This window comes from Cebus imitator, unplaced genomic scaffold (genome assembly GCF_001604975.1).
Source record: "Cebus imitator isolate Cc_AM_T3 unplaced genomic scaffold, Cebus_imitator-1.0 Scaffold460, whole genome shotgun sequence".
In the NCBI taxonomy this organism is placed as follows: domain Eukaryota; kingdom Metazoa; phylum Chordata; class Mammalia; order Primates; family Cebidae; genus Cebus; species Cebus imitator.
Window position 1 is genome coordinate 659,119 of NW_016107775.1, and position 22,010 is coordinate 681,128.

The 22,010-nt window shown below is 38.0% G+C and overlaps 1 protein-coding gene across 1 annotated transcript in view; it reads right to left on the reverse strand.

Annotated features, from left to right (window-relative positions):
* PRIM2 (DNA primase subunit 2) overlaps positions 1-22,010 on the reverse strand; it is a 330,305-nt gene that overhangs the window by 237,534 nt on the left and 70,761 nt on the right. The window contains exon 8 of the mRNA XM_037732630.1: positions 21,291-21,428. Within this exon, the coding sequence (XP_037588558.1) occupies positions 21,291-21,428 (138 nt within the window). The remainder of the gene's footprint in view (positions 1-21,290; positions 21,429-22,010) is intronic.

Below are 22,010 nucleotides of genomic sequence, written 5' to 3' on the forward strand. Positions count from 1 at the left end.
AAAAAAAAAAAAAAAAAAGATAAAGGAGTAGAATGATGAAATAGCCACTATGAAAAGGAACATAACACATCTGACAGGGCTGAATAACACACTACAAAGAATTTCACAATGCAATCACAAGTATTAATAGCAGAATAAACCAAGCTGAAGAAAGAATCTCAGAACTTGAAGACTGGCTCTCTGAAATAAAACAGTCAGACAAAAATAAAGCAAAAAGAATAAAATGGAATGAACAAAACCTTGAAGAAGTATGGGATTATGTAAACAGGCCAATTCTACAAATCACTGACATCCCTGAAAGGGAAAGGGAGAAAGCAAACAACTTGGAAAACATATTTCAGAATATCATCCACAAAAACGTTCCTAATCTTGTGAGAGATGCCAACAATTAACGTCAGGAAATATGGAGAACTCCTGCAAGATTCTACGCAAGAAGATCATCCCCAAGACACATAATTATCAGATTTTCAAAGGTTAAAATGAAAGAAAGTGTGTTAAAGGCAGCTAGAGAGAAAGGACGTGTCACCTCAAAGGGAACCCCATCAGGCTAAAACAGACCTCTCAGCTGAAACCCTACACGCCAAAAGAGATTGAGGGCCTATATTCAATATTCATTAAAAAAAATCTTCAACCAAGAATTTCCTATCGAGCGAGACTAAGCTTCCTAAGTGAAGGAGAAATATGATCCTTTTCAGATAAGAAAATGTTGAGGAAGCTCATTACCACCCGACCTGTCTTACAAGAGATCTTGAAAGGAGCACCAAATATAGAAAGGAAAGACTGCTACCAGTTAATACAAAAAGACACTTAAATACACAGAATAGTGACAATATAAAGCAACCACACAAACAGGTAAGCATAATAACCAGCTAACAACACAATGACAGGATCAAATATACACATATCAATACAAACATTTAATGTAAATGGGCCACATGTCCCACTTAAAAGGCATGGGTGGCAAGCTGGATAAAAAAGCAAGACCCAATGGAATGCTGTCTTCAAGAGACCTATCTTTTAATAGGTCTTGTAATGACAACCATAGGCTCAAAATAAAGGGACAGAGGAACATCTACCAAGCAAATTGAAATCAGAAAAAATCAGAAATTGCAATCCTAATTTCAGACAAAAAAGAATTCAAACCAACCAAAATATAAAAAAAGATAAATAAAGGTATTGCATAATGATAAAGACATCAATTAAACAAGAGGCCTAACTATCCTAAATATATATGCACTCAACACAGGAGCACCAGATTCATACAGCAAGTTCTTAGAGACATACAAAGAGACAAAGATTCCTACAAATTAATATTGTGAGAGTTCAACACTCCACCAACAGTATTAGACAAACCATTGAGGCAGAAAATTAACAAAGATATTCAGGACCTGAACTCGACACTGGACCAAATGGATCTGATGGACCTCTACAGGACTCTAAATCCAAAACCAATAAAATGTACATTCTTCTCATCACCACAAAACAAATGCTCTAAAATCGACCACATAATAGGACATAAAACAATCCTCAGCAAATGCAAAATAACATAAATCATAACAAACACACTCTTGGATCACCATGTAATAATAACAGAAGTCAAGACTAAGAAAATCACTCAAAACCATGCAATTACATGAAAATTACCATGCCTCTGAATGACTTTTGGGTAAATAATGAAATTAAGGCAGAAATCACAAAGTTCTTTGAAACTAATGAGGACAAAGATAAAACCTATTACAATTTCTGGGATACAGGTAAGGCAGTATTAAGAGGGAAATTCACTGCACTAAATCCCCACATAAAAAGTTAGAAAGATCTCAAATTAGCAACTTAATATCACAACTGAAAGAATTAGAGAAGCCTGAACAAATCAACCCAAAGCTAGCAGAAGACAAAAAATCACCAAAATCAGAGCTGAATTGAAAGAAGTCAAGGCATGAAAAACCATTCAAAAGATCAACAAACCCAGGAGTTGATTTTTTTTTTTTTAAATATTAATAAGACAGATAGGTGACGAGCTAGACAAATAAATTAGAAAAGAAGATCCAAATAAACACAAATGACAAAGGGACTGTTACCAGAGACCCCACAGAAATAAATATAACCATCAAATCTACTTCGAACATCTCTATGCAAACAAACTAGAAAACCTAAAAGAAATGGATGAATTCCTGGACACATTCACCCTCCCAAGACTGAACCAGGAAGAAATCGATTTCCTGAATAAACTAGTAACAAGCTCCAAAACTGAATCAGTAAAAATAGCTTGCCAACCGAAAAAACCCAGGACCTGAAAGATTCACAGACAAATTCTGCCAGCTATATTAAGATGATCTGATACCATTCCTACTGAAACTATTGCAAAAAATTAATGAGGAGGGACTCATCCCTAACTCATTCTATAAGGCCAGTATAATCCTGATACCAAAACCTGGCAGAGACACAACAACAACAAAACTTTAGGCCAATATCCTTGATGAACATAGATGTAAAACTCCTCAACAAAATATTTGCAAGCCAAATCCAGCAGCACCTCAAATAACTAATCCACCACGATCAAGTAGGCTTCATTCCAGGAATGCAAGGTTCGTTCAAATGTGATTCACCACACAAGCAGAACTAAAGACAAAAGCAACATAATTATCTCAGTAAATGAAGGCTTTCAATAAAATTCAACACTCCTTCATGTTAAAAACTCTCAATAAACTAGGTATTGAAAAACCACACCTCAAAATAGTAAGAGCCATCTATGACAAACCCACAGCCAACATTATACAGAATGGGAAAAAGCTGGAAGCATTCCCCTTGAAAACTGGCACAAAACAAGGATGCCCTCTCTCACCACTCCTATCCAACATAATACTGGAAGTCTGGGCCAGAACAATCAGGTAAGAAAAAGAAATGAAGGGGATCCAGAAATCATCATGGTAGATGAGAGAAAGACTTGACTGCAGCTGCAGACAGAGTAGCAGGCGGAGGCTTGCACTGTCAATTTTAGCTCCAGATCTAGTGCAAAAACAAGTGAGTAATCCCGAGAGGACCCACAAACTCTCTCATGAAAGCATACTGCTCCTGTAGGACCCAGGAGATACCTTCAAGTACTGTGAGTGCCCCAACGGCAGAAGTGGGAAAGGGAGACTCTCTTCTCCCGAACACACAATCCCACTGGAGAAACTGAAAGACTGTTTCTGGGAGAAGTTTCTGCCTTTACCTGAAGCTGAGTCAATTTGGAGAGCCAAGGAAAATACAGGGGTAGAGGAAGCAGCATAAAGGCCCTGGGAGCTCACTGGATCCCCCAGCAGGCCATTTCTGCCTGGCACCACAGGGATCCAACGGGAGGGCAGCCAGAGGAACAGGGGGCAAAACTCCACAGGGAGAAGGAAAGCTCTAGCTGAACTGTGTAACAATTTGAACAGGGTGAGAAGCCTCCTGGCCAGAACTTGGAGGAGGGCACAAATCCGGTATGCACAGTCCACAGGCAGAGGAGGAACCAAGCCCTTTTCTTTTGCACCTGGGAGGCAGGTAGCCTGGGGCAGGTTTTCAAGCCTGTCTCATCCTCCATCTGGAAACAGATTTGGGGCCAATGTGGGGGTGGGGCACATGATGGGAGTGAGACCAGCTCTTCCGTTTGTGTGGGAGCTGGGTGAGGCTTGTGACTGCCGGCTTTCCCCCACTTCCCTCACAACCTGCATGATTCAGCAGAGGCAGCCATAATCCTCCTAGGTACACAACTCCAGTGACCTGGGAATCTCACCCCTATTTCCCACAACAGCAACAGCAAGACTCACCCAAGCAGAGTCTGAGCTCAAACACACCTAGCCCTGCCCACACCTGATGGTCTTTCCCTACCCACCCTGTAGCAGAAGACAAAGGGCATATAATCTTGAGAGTTCTAAGGTCCCATCCACCACTGGTTCCTCCCCATACTGCCACAGCTGATGCTCTCTGAAAAGCGCCACCTCCTTGCAGGAGGCCAGCCAGCTCAAAAAAAGAGCATTAAACCACCAAAGCTAAGAAACCTCAGAGTCCATTGCACCCTCTGCCACTTCTACCAGAAGGGGCACTGGTATTCATGGCTGAGAGACCCACAGACAGTTTACACCACAGGACTCTGTGCGGACAAACCCCAGTGCCAGCCTGGAGCCATGTAGACTCATTGGGTGGCTAGACCCAGAAGAGAGACAACAACCACTGCAGTTCAGCTCAAAGAAAGCCACATCAACAGAAAAAGCGGGAGAGTACTACATCAAGGGAACACCCCATGGGACAAAAGAATCCAAACAACAGCCTTCGGCCCTAAACCTTTCCTCTGACAGAGCCTACCCAAATGAGAAGGAACCAGAAAACCAATCCTAGCAACATGACAAAACAAGGCTCTTCAACACACCAAAAAAAAAAAAAAAAAAAAAATCACAGTAGTTCACCAGCAATTAATCCAAACCAAGAGGAAATGTGATTTACCTGAAAAAGAATTTAGGAGGTTAGTTACTAAGCTAAACAGGGAGGGGCCAGAGAAAGGTGAAGCCCAGTACAAGAAAATCTAAAAAATGATACAAGAAATTAAGGGAGAAATATTCAAGGAAACAGAAAGCTTAAAGAAAAAACAATCAAAAATTCAGGAAACTTTGGACATACTTTTAGAAATGTGAAATGCCCTGGAAAGTCTCAGCAACAGAATTGAACAAGTAGAAGACAGAAACTCAGAGCTTGAAGACGAGGTCTTTGAAATAACCCAATCCAACAAAGACAAAGAAAAAAGAATAAGAAAATATGAAGAAAGCCTCCAAGAAGCCTGGGATTATGATAAACGACCAAACATAAGAACAATCAGTGTTCCTGAGGAAGAAGACAACTCTAAAAGCTTGGAAAACATATGTGGGGAAATACTCGAGGAAACTTCCCTGGCCATGCTAGAGACCTAGACATCCAAATAATAAGAAGCACAAAGAACATCCAGGAAATTCATCACAAAAAGATTTTCGCGGCCGGGTGCAGTGGCTCAAGCCTGTAATCCCAGCACTTTGGGAGGCAAAGGCGGGTGGATCACGAGGTCAAGAGATTGAGACCATCCTGGTCAACATGGTGAAACCCTGTCTCTACTAAAAATACAAAAAATTAGCTGGGCATGGTGGCGCGTGCCCGTAATCCCAGCTACTCAGGAGGCTGAGGCAGGAGAATTGCCTGAACCCAGGAGGCGGAGGTTGCGGTGAGCCGAGATCGCGCCATTGCACTCCAGCCTGGGTAACATGAGTGAAACTCCGTCTGGAAGAAAAAAAAAAAAAAAAAAAGATTTTCGCCTAGGAACATTTTCAGCAGGTTATCCAAAGTTAAGATGAAGGAAAGAATCTTAAGAGCTTTGAGACAGAAGCACCAGGTAACCTATAAAGGAAAACCTAACAGATTAACAGCAGATTTCTCAGCAGAAACCCTACAGGCTAGAAGGGACTGGGGCCCTGTCTTCATCCTCCTCAAATAAAACAATTATCAGCCAAGAATTTTGTATCCAGCAAAACTAAGCATCAAAGATGAAGGAAAGATATAGTATTTTTCAGACAAACAAATGCTGAGAGAATTTGCCATTACCAAGTCACCACTACAAAACTGCTAAAAGAAGCTCTAAATCTGGAAATAAATCCTGGAACACAACAAAACAGAACCTTTTTAAAGTATAAATCTCACAGGACCTACAAAACAAAATACAATTTAAAAAACAAAACCAAAAATACCAACGTACACAAGCAACCAAAAGCACAATGAATGGAATGGTTCTTCACGTATACTAACACTGAATGTAAATGGCCTAAATCCTCCACTCAAAAGATACAAATTGCACAATTCATAAGAATTCACCAATCTATCTGCCGCCTTCAAGAGACTCACCTAACACATAAGGACTCACATAAACTTAAAGCAAAGTGGTAGAAAAAGACATTTCATGCAAAGGGACACCAAAAGCAAGCAAGAGTAGCTATTCTTACATCCATCAAAACAAACCTTAAGGCAACAGCAGTTAAAAGAAAGAGGGACATTATATAATGGTAAAAGGTCTTGTCCAACAGGAAAATATCACAATCCTAAACATATATTCACCGAACACTCAAGCTTTACTAACACACCTTAAGAAGTGAGATAGACACGAATATAATCAAAACCATGTAAAAACATAAAAATTAAATAACCTGCTCCTGAATGAGCATTGGGTGAAAAACAAAATTAAGATGGGAATTTAAAAATTATTTGAACTAAATGACAATAATGATACAACCTATCAAAACTTCTGGGATACAGCCAACACAGTGCTAAGAGAAAAGTTCATAGCCCTAAACACCTATATCAAAAAGACTGAAAGAGCACAAACTGATATTCTAAAGTCACACTTCAAGAAACTAGAGAATGAAGAACAAATCAAAGCCAAACCCATAAGAAGAAAGGAACTAACCAAGATCAAAGCAGAACTAAATGAAATTGAAACAAGAAAAACAATAAAAAAGATAAATGAAACAAAAAGCTGTTTCTTTCAAAAGATATCTAAAACTGATAGACCATTAGCAAGATTAACCAAGAAAAGAAGAGAGAAAATCCAGATAACCTTACTAAGAAACGAAATAGGAGATATTACAAGTGACACCATGGAAATACAAAAGATCATTCAAGGCTACTATGAACACCTTTACACACATAAACTAGAAAACCTAGAAAAGGTGGATAAATTCATGGAAAGATACAACCCTCCTAGCTTAAATCAGGAAGAATTACATATCCTGAACAGACCAACAATAACAAGCAGCAAGAATGAAATGGTAATTTATAAATTGCCAACAACAAAAACTCCAGGACCAGATGGATTCACAGCAGAATTCTACCAGGCATTCAAAGAAAAATTGGTACCAATTCTTTTGACACTATTCCAAAAGATAAAGAAGAAACCCTCCCTAATTCATTCTATGAAACCAGCATCACCGTAATACCAAAACCAGGAAAGAACATAACCAAAAAAAAAACAAAAAACAAAAACTACAGAATGATATCCTTGATGAACATAGATACTAACATCCTTAACAAAATACTAGCTAACTGAATCTAACAACATATCAAAAAGATAATCACCATGATCAAGTGGATTTCATACCACAGATGCAGAGACTGTTTAACATATGCAAGTGAATAAATGTGATACACCACATACACAGAATTAAAAATCACATGATCATCTCGATAGATGCAGAAAAAGCATTCGACAAAACCCAGCATCGCTTTATGATTAAAACTCTCTGCAAAATTGGCATACAAGAAACATACCTTAATGTAACAAAATCCATCTATAACAAACCCATAGCCAACGTAATACTGAATGGGGTAAAGTTGTAAGCATCTCTTCTAAGAACTGGAACAAGACAAGAATGCCCACTCTCACCACTCCTCTTCAACATAGTACTTGGAGTCCTAGTCAGAGCAATCAGACAAGAGAAAGAAAGGGCATCCAAATTGGTAAAAGGAAGTCAAACTGTCACTTTCCAACATAATGATCATTGACCTTGAAAACCCTAAGGACTCCTCCAGAAAGCTCCTAGAACTGATGAAAGAATTGAGCAAAGATTCCGGATACAAGATTAACGTATACGAATCAGTAGCTCTGCTATACACAAACAGCAACCAAGTGGAGATTCAAATCAAGAACTAAACCACTTTTACAATACCCGCAAAAAAAATAAAATACTTAGGAATATACCTAACCAAGGAGTCAAAAGACCTCTACAAGGAAAACTACAAAACGCTGTTGAAAGAAATCATAGATGACACAAATGGAAACACATCCCATGCTCATGGGTAGAATCAGTATTGTGAAAATGACCATACTGCCAAAAGCAATCTATAAATTCAATGCAATACCATCAAAATACCACCATCATTCATCAAAGAATTAGAAAAAACATATCTAAAATTCATATGGAACCAAAAAAGAGCCCACATACCCAAAGCAAGGCTAAGCAAAAAGAACAAATCTGAAGGCATCATACTACCTGATTTCCAATTATACTATAAGACCATAGTCACCAAAACAGCATGGTACTGGTATCAAAACAGGCACATAAACCAATGGAACAGAAGAGAGAACCCAGAAACAAACCCAAATACTTAAAGCCAACTGATCTTCGACAAAGCACACAAAAACATAAGGTAGGGAAAGAATATCCTTTTCAACAAATGGTGGTGGGAAATTGGCTAGCCACATGCAGGAGAATGAAACTGGATCCTCATTTCTTACCTCATGCAAAAATCAACTGAAGATATATTAGGGACTTAAACCTAAGGCCTGAAACTATAAAAATCCTAGAAGACAACACTGGGAAAACCCTTTTAGACACTGGGTTAGGCAAGGATTTCATGACCAAGAACCCAGAAGCAAATGCAATAAAAACAAAAACAGCTGGGACCTACTTAAACTAAGGAGCTTTTGCACAGCAAATGGAACAATCAGCAGAGTAAACAGACAACCCACAGAGTGAGAGAAAATCTTCACAATCTATACATCTGACAAAGAACTACTATCCAAAAGCTACGACAAACTCAAACAAATTAAGAAAAAAAAATCCCATCAAAAAGTGGGCTAAAGATATGAATAGACAATTATCAAAAGACGATACACAAATGGCCAACAAACATATGAAAAAATGCTCAACGTCACTAACAATCAGGGAAATGCAAATTAAAACCACATGGCAATACCATCTTACTCATGCAAGGATTGCCATGACCAAAATCAAAAAACAGTAGATGTTGGCATGGATGCAGTGAACAGAGAATACTTCTACACTGCTGGTGGGAATGTAAACTACGACAGCCACTATGGAAAACAGTGTGGATATTCCTTAAAGAACTAAAAGTAGAACTGCCATTTGATCCAGCAATCCTACTACTGGGTATCTACCAGAGGAAAAGAAGTCATTATTCAAAAAAGGTATTTCCAATGCATGTTTATAACAGCACAACTCACAATTGGAAAATCATGGAACCAACCCAAATGTCTGTCAATCTATGAGTGGATAAAGAAACTACAGTATACATATATAATCAAATACTACATAGCCATAAAAAGGAATGAATGAACAGCATATGTAGTGACCTGGATGAGACTGGGACTATTATTCCAAGTGAAGTAACTCAGGAATGGAAAACCAAACATCATATGTACTCACTGATATGTGGGCACTACACTATGAGGATGCAAGCCATAAGAATAACACAATGGCTGAGAAATAAAAGACTAAAAATATGGTGAAGTATATACTGCTTGGGTGATGGGTACACCAAAATTCCATGAAAACTTTGACTGTCTCTATCAGTTTTATGTTTCTTTTTATTTGAGACCTAATCTTTCACTAGTTATTGGATTTATGAAAGAATTTTGATATTTGACGAATTTTTGGCCACTGCAAAACTTTTTAGAATTGGATGAATTAATTAACTATAAACATAATATAAATGCTAAGAATAAGGGAGAATCAAGTTACCATTCAGCTATTACTAATTTAAAAAAAAAAAAGAAATGAAGGGTGGGCATCCAAATATGAAGACAGGACATCAAGCTATGCCTGTTTGCAGATGACATAATTTTATATCTAGAAAATTCCAGTCAGAGTCCAAAAGCTCCTTTAGCTGATAAACAATTTCAGCAAAGTTTCAGTATACAAAATCAATGAATGAAAATCGCTAGCATTCCTACACACCATCAACAGCCAAGCTGAGAGCCAAATCAACAAGGCAATCCCATTCACAACTGCCACAAAAAGAATAAAATACTTACGAATACATCTAACCAGGGAGGTGAAAGATCTCTACAATAAGAATTATAAAACACTGCTCAAAGAAATCATAAATACACAAGTAAGTGGAAAAACATCCCATGCTCATGGACAGGAAGAATCAATATCATTAAAATGGCCATACTGCCCAAAGCAATTTATATGATTCAATGCTATTCCTATCAAACTACAAACTACCAACAACATTCTTCACAAAACTTCAAAAAAAAATTTTTTTAAGTTCATATGGAACTAAAAAAGAGCCTGAATATCCAAGGCAATCCCAAGCAGAAAGAACAAAGCTACAGGCATCACATTACCAATTTTAAACTATACTACAGGACTACAGTAACGAAAACAGCATGGTATGGGTACAAAATCAAGCATACAGACCAATGGAACAGAATAGACAGCCCAGCAATAAAGTCACACACCTACAACCATCTGATCTTCAACAAAGCTGACAAAAACAAGCTGTGGGAAGACTCCCTATTCAATAAATGGTACTGGGATAACTGGCTAGTCATATGCAGAAGATTGAAGCTGGACCCTTCCTTTTACCATATACAAAAATCAACCTAAAATGAATTAAAGACTTAAATGTAAAACCCAAAACTATGAAAACCCTGGAAGACAACTTAGGTAATACCATCCTGGACATGGTAATGGGCAAAAAATTCATGACAAAGACACTAAAAGCAACCACAACAAAAGCAAAAATTGGCTAATGGGATCTAATTAAATTTAATAGCTTCTGCACAGCAAAAGAAATCATCAACAGAATACACAGACAACCCACAGAATGGGAGAAAATATCTGCAAACTATGCATCTGACAAAGGTCTAATAACCAACATCTATAAGGAACTTAAATATAGAATAGACAAACAAATAAGCCCATTAAAAAGTAGGCAAAGGACATGAACAGACACTTCTCTAAAGAGGGCATACATGTGGCCAAGAAGCACATGAACAAAAGTTCAGTATCAATGATCATTAGAGAAATGCAAATCGAAACCATAATGAGATACCATCTCACGCCAGTCAGAATGGCTATTACTGAAAAGTCAAAAAATAACAGATGCTGATGAAGGTGCAAAGAAAAGGGAACACTTATACACTGTTGGTGGGAGTATAAATTAGTTCAACAATTGTGGAAAGCAGTACAGCAATTCCTCAAAGAGCTAAAAGCAGAACTATCGTTCAACCCTACAATCTCATTATTGGGCATATACCCAGAGGAATATAAATCATTCTACCACCAAGACACATGTACATGAATATTCACTGCAGCACTATTCACAATAGCAAAGACATGGAATCAACCTAAATGGCCATCAGTGACAGACTAGATAAAGAAAGTGTGGTACACATACATTATGGAATACTGTGTAGCCATAAAAAAGAATGAGATCATGTCTTCTGTGGGAACATGGATATAGCCGGATGCTACTAACTAGCAAACTAACACAGGAACAGAAAACCAAATACTGCATGTTCTCACTTAGTGGGAGCTACATGATGAGAACTCTTGAACACACAGAAGGGAACAAGAGACACTGGGGTTGACCTGAGGGTGGAGACTGGGAGGAGGGAGAGGAGCAGAAAAGGTAACTATGGGTACTGGGTTTAATACCTGGGTGATGAAATAATCCGTACCACAAACCCCCATGACATTAGTTTACCAAAGTAACAAACCTTCACATGTACCTTCAAATTTAAAAGTTTAAAAAAAAAAATGTGTGTTGAATAGACAACAAATTGTAAACTGAATCTTAGAAAAAGCTTAACAAGCCAGTATCTCACAAACAGAACAACAATCAACTTCAGCTGAGCATCCTCAGTCAACAAACCTGTCAAACCAGAAAGACCATATGTTTATTTTCTACCCCCCACTAAAAAAGATTTTTTTTTTCTTTTATTCGGTTGGTGCAAAAATATTTGCAGTCTTTGCCATTAAAAGTAAAGACAAAAACCACAATTACTTTTGCACCATCCTAATAGTTTCATGGCTTTCAAATGCAATGTTTTGTTTCCTACAGATCAGTACCAAGGGAGAATAAATGAACCGGTGCCTGACAGTAATGGTGAAGGTGAAGGCAAGTTATCCACTACTTGCATATTGATGAATTAGCTGCAGCACCGACCAGTTCACAGTGATCCACTTTAAAATGGCATTAAATAATCAAGAAGTATATTTAAAAAGACTATTAACCAAAACCCAAGAAATCAGCTAGGTGGACACAAATAATAAGAAAACTTCTACATGATTCCCAAGTAAGTAACCATTGAAGAAAATTAATTATATTTAATCACAGTTTAAGGAAGCAAATTGAAAACTACTTTTAAAAAGAGGATAAAAGACTTAAGAGGATTCTAAACTCTTTAGAAATAAAAATTACTTGGTCAAGTGCCTACAAAGCATATTTTTCTGAACCAGCAAATACTTAGTGAGCCACAGACCCAACTGGTACTTTTTAAATGAGAAAAAGGAAATCCATTTCAAAAAAAGAAAATCCTTACTTTTCTCTGACTCCAAGTAAGAGCCACTTAACTGCGTGTCAATTATTTTCCTGAGAACTTCTCAAAGTCCTTTTTTCTATATCTAAATAAGGTATGTATAAATATGTTTTCTGGAACATTTTACCAGTACCCTCTAATGATGAGTCTCACAAATAGAAAGTGAAATTAAGGCCAGGCATGGTGACTCATGCCTGTAATCCCAGCACTTTGGGAGGCTTAGGTGGAAGAATCACTTGAGCACAGGAGTTCTTGACCAACCTGGGCAACATAGGGAAACCCCCCAGCTCTCTTTTTTTTCTTTTTTTGAGATGGAGTCTAGCACTGTTTCCCGGGCTGGAGTACAGTGGTGCGATCTTGGCTCACTGCAACCTCCCACCTCCGGGATTCAAGCGATTCTCCTGCCTCAGCCTCCCAAGTAGCTGGGATTACAGGCGTCAGCCACCATGCCCAGCTAATTTTTTGTATTTTTGGTACAGACGGGGTTTTGCCATGTTGACCAGGCTGGTCTCAAACTCCTGACCTCGTGACCTGCCCACCTCGCCCTCCCAAAGTGCTGGGATTACAGGCATAAGCCACCGTGCCCAGCCATAAACATTTATTGATAAAAACTTAGCCAGGGATGGTGGCACATGCCTGTGGTCCCAGCTACTCAGGATGTTAAGGCAGGAGGATCACCTGAGCCTGGGACATCAAGGCCACAGTGTGCTATAATTGCACCACTGCACTCCAGCCTGGGTGACAAGAGTAGAGACCTTCTCTCAAAACAAACAAACAAACAAGTGAAATGAGTCACACTGTGTGAGGGCGAAGATTTTTGCCTCAAAAAAATCCAGCTGCAATTTAAGGATCTGCCCATTTTCTAACAACAAAGTATGTTCCCTGCTCAACGACATCAAGTGGAGGGGTATGGAAACCAAACTCAACTCTGGGCCCCCTTCCTTCTCCACTGACATCCTACACGCCTCCTGGAGTCTCATGGCTTCACAGTACTCTCCCCAAAAATTCAGGCACTTAAATCCCAGTTGGACCTTGCCACCCCCATTTGCATAACCAATAAGCACCTTCTACTTAACATAGTCAGAATGGAACTCTTGATTTTATTTTACGTACTCTTCTCAGAATCTTCCACATCTTCGCAAAGGCATCACTCCCTAAGAAATTATTCAAGCCAAAATTCTAGCCAGTGTAATACAGTGGTCAAGAACATAGACTATGATGCCAGACTGTACGGATTCAAATACTGCTTCTGCTCCTCACAACCTGTACAAAGATACTACAAGCCTAAGAAACTGACTGTGGTACCTGCCTCATAGGGTTACTATACAGACTAAATGCATTAATTCATACAAAGCATTTAGAACAGCACTTGGCAAATCCTAAATTTTCATTAAGCTTAAACTCTCATTATATGCTGATTCTTCTTTTTCTCTCACAACCAATCCACCATGTCAATAATACTTCAAAAACTAACTGAAATCCACTGACTTCTCTCAGTCACATCACCACACCCAATCCATTTCAAGTCACTCTCTAGATGATTGTGAGAACTTCCAGACCAGTCCTCCTACTTCCATTCTTTCTTTATCCTCCAAAATGTTTTACAAGCAGCAGTCACAGTAATCCATTTAAAATATAAATCAGATCATATCACTCCCTTATTCAAAAATCATCCAATGTCTTTCCACTATATTAGGCTAATAATAATCAGACCCTTTACCCTGGTTTATTCAAACTCCCAGAGAGTCCTACCTCTAGCCATTGCAGTCTCACCTCGTAGCACTCTACTGTAGCTCACTATGCTCTAGCTACTCTGGCCATTTGACTCTTAAAAAATGCCAAGCTTTTAAGCTGTTGGTGGGAGTGTAAATTAGTTCAACCATTGTGGAAGACAGTGTGGCGATTCCTCAAGGACCTAGAAATAGAAACTCCATTTGACCCAGCAATTCCATTGCTGGGTTATATATCCAAAGGATTATAAATCATTCTATTATAAGGACACATGCACACGAATGTTCATTGCAGCACTGTTTACAATAGCAAGGACTTGGGATCAACCCAAATGCCCATCAATGATAGACTGGACAGGGAAAATGTGGCACATATACACCATGGAATACTATGCAGCTACCAAAAACGATGAGTTCGTGTCCTTTGTAGGGACATGAATGAACCTGTCCCTACAGGTTCTCATTCTCTGAGAATGATGAAACCATCATTCTCAGCAAACTGATACAAGAACAGAAAATCAAACACCGGATATTCTCACTCATAGGTGGGTGTTGAACAATGAGAACACATGGACACAGGGAGGGTAGCATCACACACTGGGGTCTGTGCGGGGGAAATAGGGGAGGGACAGCAGGGGGTGGGGAGTTGGGGAGGGATAACATGGGGAGAAATGCCAGATATAGGTGATGGGAAGGAGGGCAGCAAACCACATTGCCGTGTATGTACCTATGCAACAATCTTGCATGTTCTTCACATGTACCCCAAAACCTAAAATGCAATAAAATATGTTTTTTAAAATGCCAAGATTCACCCCTTTGAGGCCTTTGCATTAGTGACTTTTCCTACCTGGAATGCAGTTTCCTCTATATTTGCTTGGCTGGCTCCTTCATGTCATTTATAATATTGTTATTGTTTATTTCTTTGGTAATTGTCTCTCTCCCACTAGAATATATGCTTTATAAGAAGAAATTTCATCTAACTTGTTAAGTAGTGTATCTCTAGTACCCAAAACAATGCATGGATGAACAAATAAAAGTTATTTATAAATAAACCATTAAATAGAAGAATTAGCTATAGCTTCTAAAGTTGCCATATGAAGCAGAAAAATCTATCTTTCCCTCATTTTTCCCTAATTGGTTATCAATCTATTGTATCGTAGTTCCAAATTCACCCCTTGTGCCTGCTCTGTATAGACCTTACTATATTTACCTTTGAATATTTTATCAGAGTTTAAAGACCTAAATCACCTGGTTATACAACTCCTGACAAAGGCACAGTTACCATCAAAAGATCCTGAGAATTACAATCGGAAAACATGAGATCAAGTCAGGGCTCCAGCTATTATTAGCAGACATAATCTTGGACAAATTACTTTGTCCTCTCTGAGCTGTATTTTCCTCAACCATATAATGCACAATATAACTCCTATCTCTCTCAGAGACTTGTAATGGATCAACAGCATGTATAAACAGTACCCTGTGAACAAAAGGAAGTTTCTATCATTACTTGCTATCTGTCAGTTCAATGAAATTTCACTGAGCACTAATCCTATGTGTCACATGCTAAACCAGATTAAAAAAATTTGAATTAAGAGAAATCCCTCACTCTCAAAAAACTTACTTTTATTTAGGAGGAAAACACATAATCAGATTAATTTCACTGGAATTTGGTAGTGTACAGAATGCTGTGGGAACACAAAGGAGATACACTTAACACAATCTTGGGACTTAGGGGAAGGTTCCAAGAGGTGGAGCCACAGAGTTCCTATCAAAGGAGAAAGTAATGTCAAATTTTTATCCGACCTAAAGTATGTTCAAAAGCCAGATAGTTGTATTATAAAAGTCACATGATCACAGGTTAAGAACAAACTTTCAGATATCACCTGGGGCAAATAAAACTCATCAATTTTCTACTCCCCGAAGAACCATTTATTTCATCCATTACCAGTCATTAAGATACCTTTAAAAAAATCTACTTTAGGGTACTTTTTCTTATCCTATAAGAGTATTTCCAATTATATAGCTGAAATTTTTCAATTACATACTCCAAGATCAAAACCTTCCTCAACGGAAAGGACGGTAATAAAGAGACCACAGCAATAGGTTTAGATTTCTATTTCACCACAGCCCTAAATGAAACTCCTTCGCTTCCCTCCTCCTTTCCACAGCTGCAGGACAGGCTCCCAGGCAACAACTCCCGCCACTCTTCTACAAAAGAAAACTGTGCTCTCTGGACCTCCTCCTCTCAACTAGGATTGGCCTGAACCAGCTGGGAGAAAGTCAAGCACTGCCTGAGAAAGCAAGTCACTATCTGCCTTCTATTACACCCAAGACACCAAGGCCAGAACGCTCCACAACCCACCTGTAATCAAGGCAAATCCCTTTCTTTCTTTCTTTTTCTTTCTCTTTCTCTCCTTCCTTCCCTTCCCCTCCCTCTCTCCCTTCCCCTCCCTCTCTTCTTTCTTCTTTCTTTTTCTCTTTCTCTCCTTTTCTCTCTTCTCTCTCTCTCTCCCCCTCCCTCCCTCTCCCTCCCTCTCCCTCTCCCTCTCTCCCTCCCTCTCCCTCTCCCCCAGGGTCTCACTCTGTTGCCCAAGTTGTGGTGCAGTGGCATGATCATGGCTCACTGCAGCCTTGATCTCCTGGGTTCGAGTGATCCTCCCACCTCAGCCTCCCAAGTAGCTAGGACTACAGGCGCATGCCACCAAGTCCGGCTATTTTTTCTTTTCCTTTTCTTTTTTGGTAGTAGAGATGAATTTTTACTATGTTGCCCAGACTGGTCTCAAACTCCTGAGCTCAAGCAATCCTCCTGCCTTGGCCTTCCAAAGGACGGGGGTTACAGATATGAGCCACCACATCAAGCCACAATAAATCCATTTAAAGTAAATCTAAATCCATTAAAGTTGAACACGAATATACTCAATACCCTACAATTCCGTTCTTAAACATATAACCAACAGAAATATTTGCTAAAATATGTTACAATGTTCACAACGGCAGTATTTATGATAACCAAAGGAAAAAAAAGGAAAAGCCAAATGCCTATTAACAATAGAATGGATAAATTTTGATAAAGTCAATCAGAATTAGGCTGAATCAAAAGTCATGTAATCTGACAGAATGCAATGAAAAGAACATAGCATAACTTCTATAACAGTATTGCTTAAAATGAATAACTTGAATATAAATAGGCAGCAACATCAGAAAAATCCAAACTGAGAGATACAAAATAATTAGCTAATAATCTTCAAAAGTAACGAAGTCCATGAAAAACTGACAGAAACTAAGAATCTGTTGCAAACTGAAGGAGACTAAAGAGACGTAACAACTAACATGTAAATTAGAACTGCATGTGGGATATGACTGAGACTACTGGTGAAACTTGAATGGGGTCTGAGGGTTAGACAGTAGTAACTTATCAACATTAATTTTCTTATTTTGACGTTTAATTGTGTTTATGCAGGAAAATATTCTGTTTGTAGGAATTAAACACTAAAAAGTATTGGGGGTAACAAGACAACAGGCCAGGAATTTATTCTCAAATGGTTTAAAGAAAAAGTTACCATTTTCTACGTAATTTCTTGTAAGTCTATGATATTTCAAACTTTTTTAAAGTATTAATTTTTTAAGTATGTTTGGAGGGGGGAAAATGAGTAGAAAGGAGTGAAGGGAGTTCAGTTTATAAATACTGTATTTCCTGTCAACGAGGTACAAAGCATAGGTGCAGTTTGCTGAAAATGAATTTATTACAAACTTAGGAACCAAAGTTTTGTCCTTTCTCTCAGTACAGATCTCTCATCTATACCTATAGATTAGAAAAAAATTGTAAAATTTTGCAAAAATCTGCCACATATCCTTCTTTCTACACTGGAATATTAGAATGATACATTAAATCACAAATATACATAGATTATCTTGGCTTACCTAAAATAAAATGTGCAGCAAGTGTAAAATTTTTTTTTTTTTTTGAGACGGAGTTTCAGTCATGTTACCCAGGCTGGAGTGCAATGGCGCGATCTCGGCTCACCGCAGCCTCCGCCTCCTGGGTTCAGGCAATTCTCCTGCCTCAGCCTCCTGAGTAGCTGGGATTACAGGCACACACCACCATGCCCAGCTAATTTTTTGTAGTTTTAGTAGAGACGGGGTTTCACCGTGTTGACCAGGATGGTCTCGATCTCTTGACCTCGTGATCCACCCGCCTCGGCCTCCCAAAGTGCTGGGATTACAGGCTTGAGCCACCACGCCCGGCAGTGTAAAATTTTTTTAAAGTTGATTGTAAGGCAAATTTATAAAATAAACAGTCAAAACTTATTAAAATTTATTTAAGCTTTACAATACACAAAATCAAAAGTAGCTTTAAAACCCCAAAAGTAAAAGAATTTCAGATTCATTTTTATAATTAGTTAGGCACTGGGCAGCTTGGCTTGAATAGAAATTACAAAGTGAAAAACTTCATACATTTAATACACGTTAAGTGTCTTCTAGGTAGTAGATAATTGTTGTCTGTCTCCCAATTATCATTCTCCCCTCTCCCCATTTCTACCAATCATCCATTTTTGTTTGGAATATTGTGGTTTCAGGAATATAGTGACTCTCAGCTCCCATGATCCCCCATCTACAGGGATGACGTTAGGCTAGGCCATCCCTTAAACCACAATAACTGCTTTAGTGATAGGCATGTATGATATGGGTTAAATTGTGTCCCAAAAAAAAAATCATATGTTGAGGTACTAACCCCCAGAACCTCAGAATGCGACCTTATTCAGAAATAGGATTGCTGTAGGTGCACTTAGTTACAATGAGGTCACATTAGAGTTGAGAGGTGACTAATATCCTTAGAAAAAGGGTATCCCAGTATGACTGATATCCTTAGAAAAAGTAGAAATTTGGGACATACAGGGAGAATCCCATGTAAAGACTCAAGTTATGTTGCCACAAGTCAAAGAACTACCAGAAGCTACAAAAGAGATGTGGAATAGATCTTTCCCCAGCACCTTCAGAGGGAACATGGCCATGCTGACACCTTGATTTCAAACTTCTGCCCTCCAGAACAATGAGACAATACATTTCTGCTGTTATAAGACACCTACTTTGTGGTCCTTTGCTATGGCAGCCCTAGGAAACTAATAAATACAGCATATGATTCAAGCCATTTTAAGCACAGTAAATAGTAAGACAAAAATTAAGAACTGAAACAAAGCAACTCTTTTAAAAAGTATGCTATACAGAAGTAAAGCCTGACCCCATTGGTAACTATTTTTGCAACCATCAGAAAGCCAGACTGAGGATAAGGCATATGCATAAGGGTAAAGACAGCTTCTTAGAAAGGGATGAAACACTCACAAGCTATGTCTGAAGTTCATCTGTATCTAGACGTCTCAATTTTAAGACTTAGCGGATTCTATTTATTAGTTAATATAGCATAGGCTGGTTTCCTGTTACCTGCAACTCGAAAAGAAAATACTAACTAATGCAGACACTGATCCAGTACCAGGATGCTTTCTGCTACCAGAGAAAGAAAATTCCACTTTTGAGTTCCTAAGTTAGTGCCTTTAAAAATTAAAACTTCATTATCCCATATAATAAAAAGTTTGATGGTTCCAGAATTGGGTTAATTCAGCAACTCAGTGACAGCAACTTGGACTCAGATTCTTTCCAACTTTCCCATCTCTATGCAACAAAGCGGGTTGTCCTGAAGGCACCTGCCTCATCTCTAGATGACTGCAGCTGTTCCAGGCATCTCATTCAGTGACAACAATATCCAGAAGGGGAAAAAAAAGACTACTTCATCCCACGTGCCTATTTTTATTTTAGCAAGAAAAATTTTTTTCAGAAGTCCCCCAAAGAACTCATACTTTTTAGCCACAATTACATTGTTACACACGTAGATCAACAATTTGGAAAGAAAGGAAGAAATGACTATGATCAGCTTAAAAGTAATATTAACATGCTGGAAGTTTTCTGAAATGCATGGTGATATTTTTGGTTGTCGTGGAGACTGGGGCCACCACTGGCATTTAACAGATGACAGCTAAGACTGTCCAATATTCTGGAAAATATTTGATTATTTCACACAAAGAAATGTGGTCTAAAATGTCAACAGACAGAAAATGGGTGAATAAAACTAAGAATAATAAAAGATCAATGGCCAAACAGCAGACAAACATCAGTGTCCTCCACAGAGGTTTACACCTCTAAGAAAAGTGGTGAAAGACACTTTTCGTGGCTATAAATAGAATATAATCTAGGGTAGTGATGGACAAGTAAAGAAACAATTTAAAAGCATCAACTTTAATGATGATAAAGAATAGGATTAGGAATGGAGAAGGAATATATTAACAGTTACTAAATACCTGTTAAGCTAGGTATTCTCATAAATTCCTTCATTAAATAAAAACAGTTAACATTTTAGTCTGCCCATATGCCGACATAGCTAAATTATGCATATTGAGGCAACCCCAGAGAGTCAATAAAAATTTATTTGTATCAGAAAATACTACAGTTTTTAACTCAGAAGGAAAGGTTGGCATATACTTAATCTATAATCAGTACAGCTTAAAAGTCATAAAAGTCTGAAGTCCTCTTGTGCATGAAGTATAAAAAAAGTATTAAAAACTAGACTCAGATTAAAAGACAACTGTAAAATATGTGTTTTACATATAAAAATATGTATAGTTTTAAGATATAAACACTTAAGAGTCACACTTCCAACAAACTACTTAAAAGTCACTGCTCATGTCATTTACTCAACACAGCTACCTCCAAATTCACCCACTACGGAGCTATTCATTGCAGCAACAGCATATCACTATGTCAGTACTTAAACATTTAGATTTTCTTCTATATTGTCTTCTACCAATACCAAATGCTAATTAAGAACAGAAATCTAGGAGTTATATCTACCACGGGCCACACTAAATTGTTAAGAGCCACATATGAAGTCTATTTCTAAGGAAAAAAAGACATGATCTTGAAGAAACCCACAGAGGTTACTCACAAAATTAATCACTCACCATTGGTATTAGTAGGATCAAAGAAAAAAATTTTAAATACCAACTATTGGTAGTAACAAACAAAAACCTAGGAGTTTTGGGATTAATAGTACAACATCATAAGTAATCTGAAAATCATTACGAAAATTAAATTAACCTATTTCCTAGAGAAACATAGAACAAAACTACCAAGGGTATATAACTGAAAGTGTGAACATGTCAAACATGGAAATAAAGTGAAATACTTACTGCTAAAGCCTTGGACAGTTTGGCTCTAAATTCATTCAGGATGATTGCCACAATGTCCTTAAGAGGTACGTAAGCAAAGCCATCTTCCAAATAGACTTTCCTTCCTCGAAACAAATCCAGAGCATCAGCAAAAGGGATCTGAATTAAGAGTGAAATAGGGAAAATAAGTCAGCACCTGTCATTAAAAAATCCTCCAAAGTCTTCCTGTGTATTAAGTATAAACAAAGAAATTCATTAGTCCTAGCAGAGTCAAAAGAATAACAAAATGATTGATTTATCCTCCTTAAAACTCGACAGCATCAGGAAAGAGTGGCAGTAAAAAAATATGTTCATTTCAGAGTTGACGCTTTGAAAAATAATAACACTAAAAGGCCAAGTTGGAATGCTTTCTTTTATTTCTTAACCTCCGAATTTACCAAACATAATCCCCAGGATTTCAAACTCTTAACTTAAGACTTCCACACATGTTGCTAAAAATTACTTAATAAGTAAAGTAATTCCAATTTTTTCATCTGTGTTTCCATTCTCACTCGAGAGAAATATACTGAGAAAGCTAATCTCAATTCTAAGAAATAGAAATAATAAGCATTCAGTTTTGCTATTAAAATAAGTATTTGCCCCAGAATTTATTTTTAAAAGTTCTTAGATTTTTTAAGCCCTATGAACAATCCTAAAATACTAAGAGATGAGCAAAATATGTTATTAGTAAACTGTAAAAAT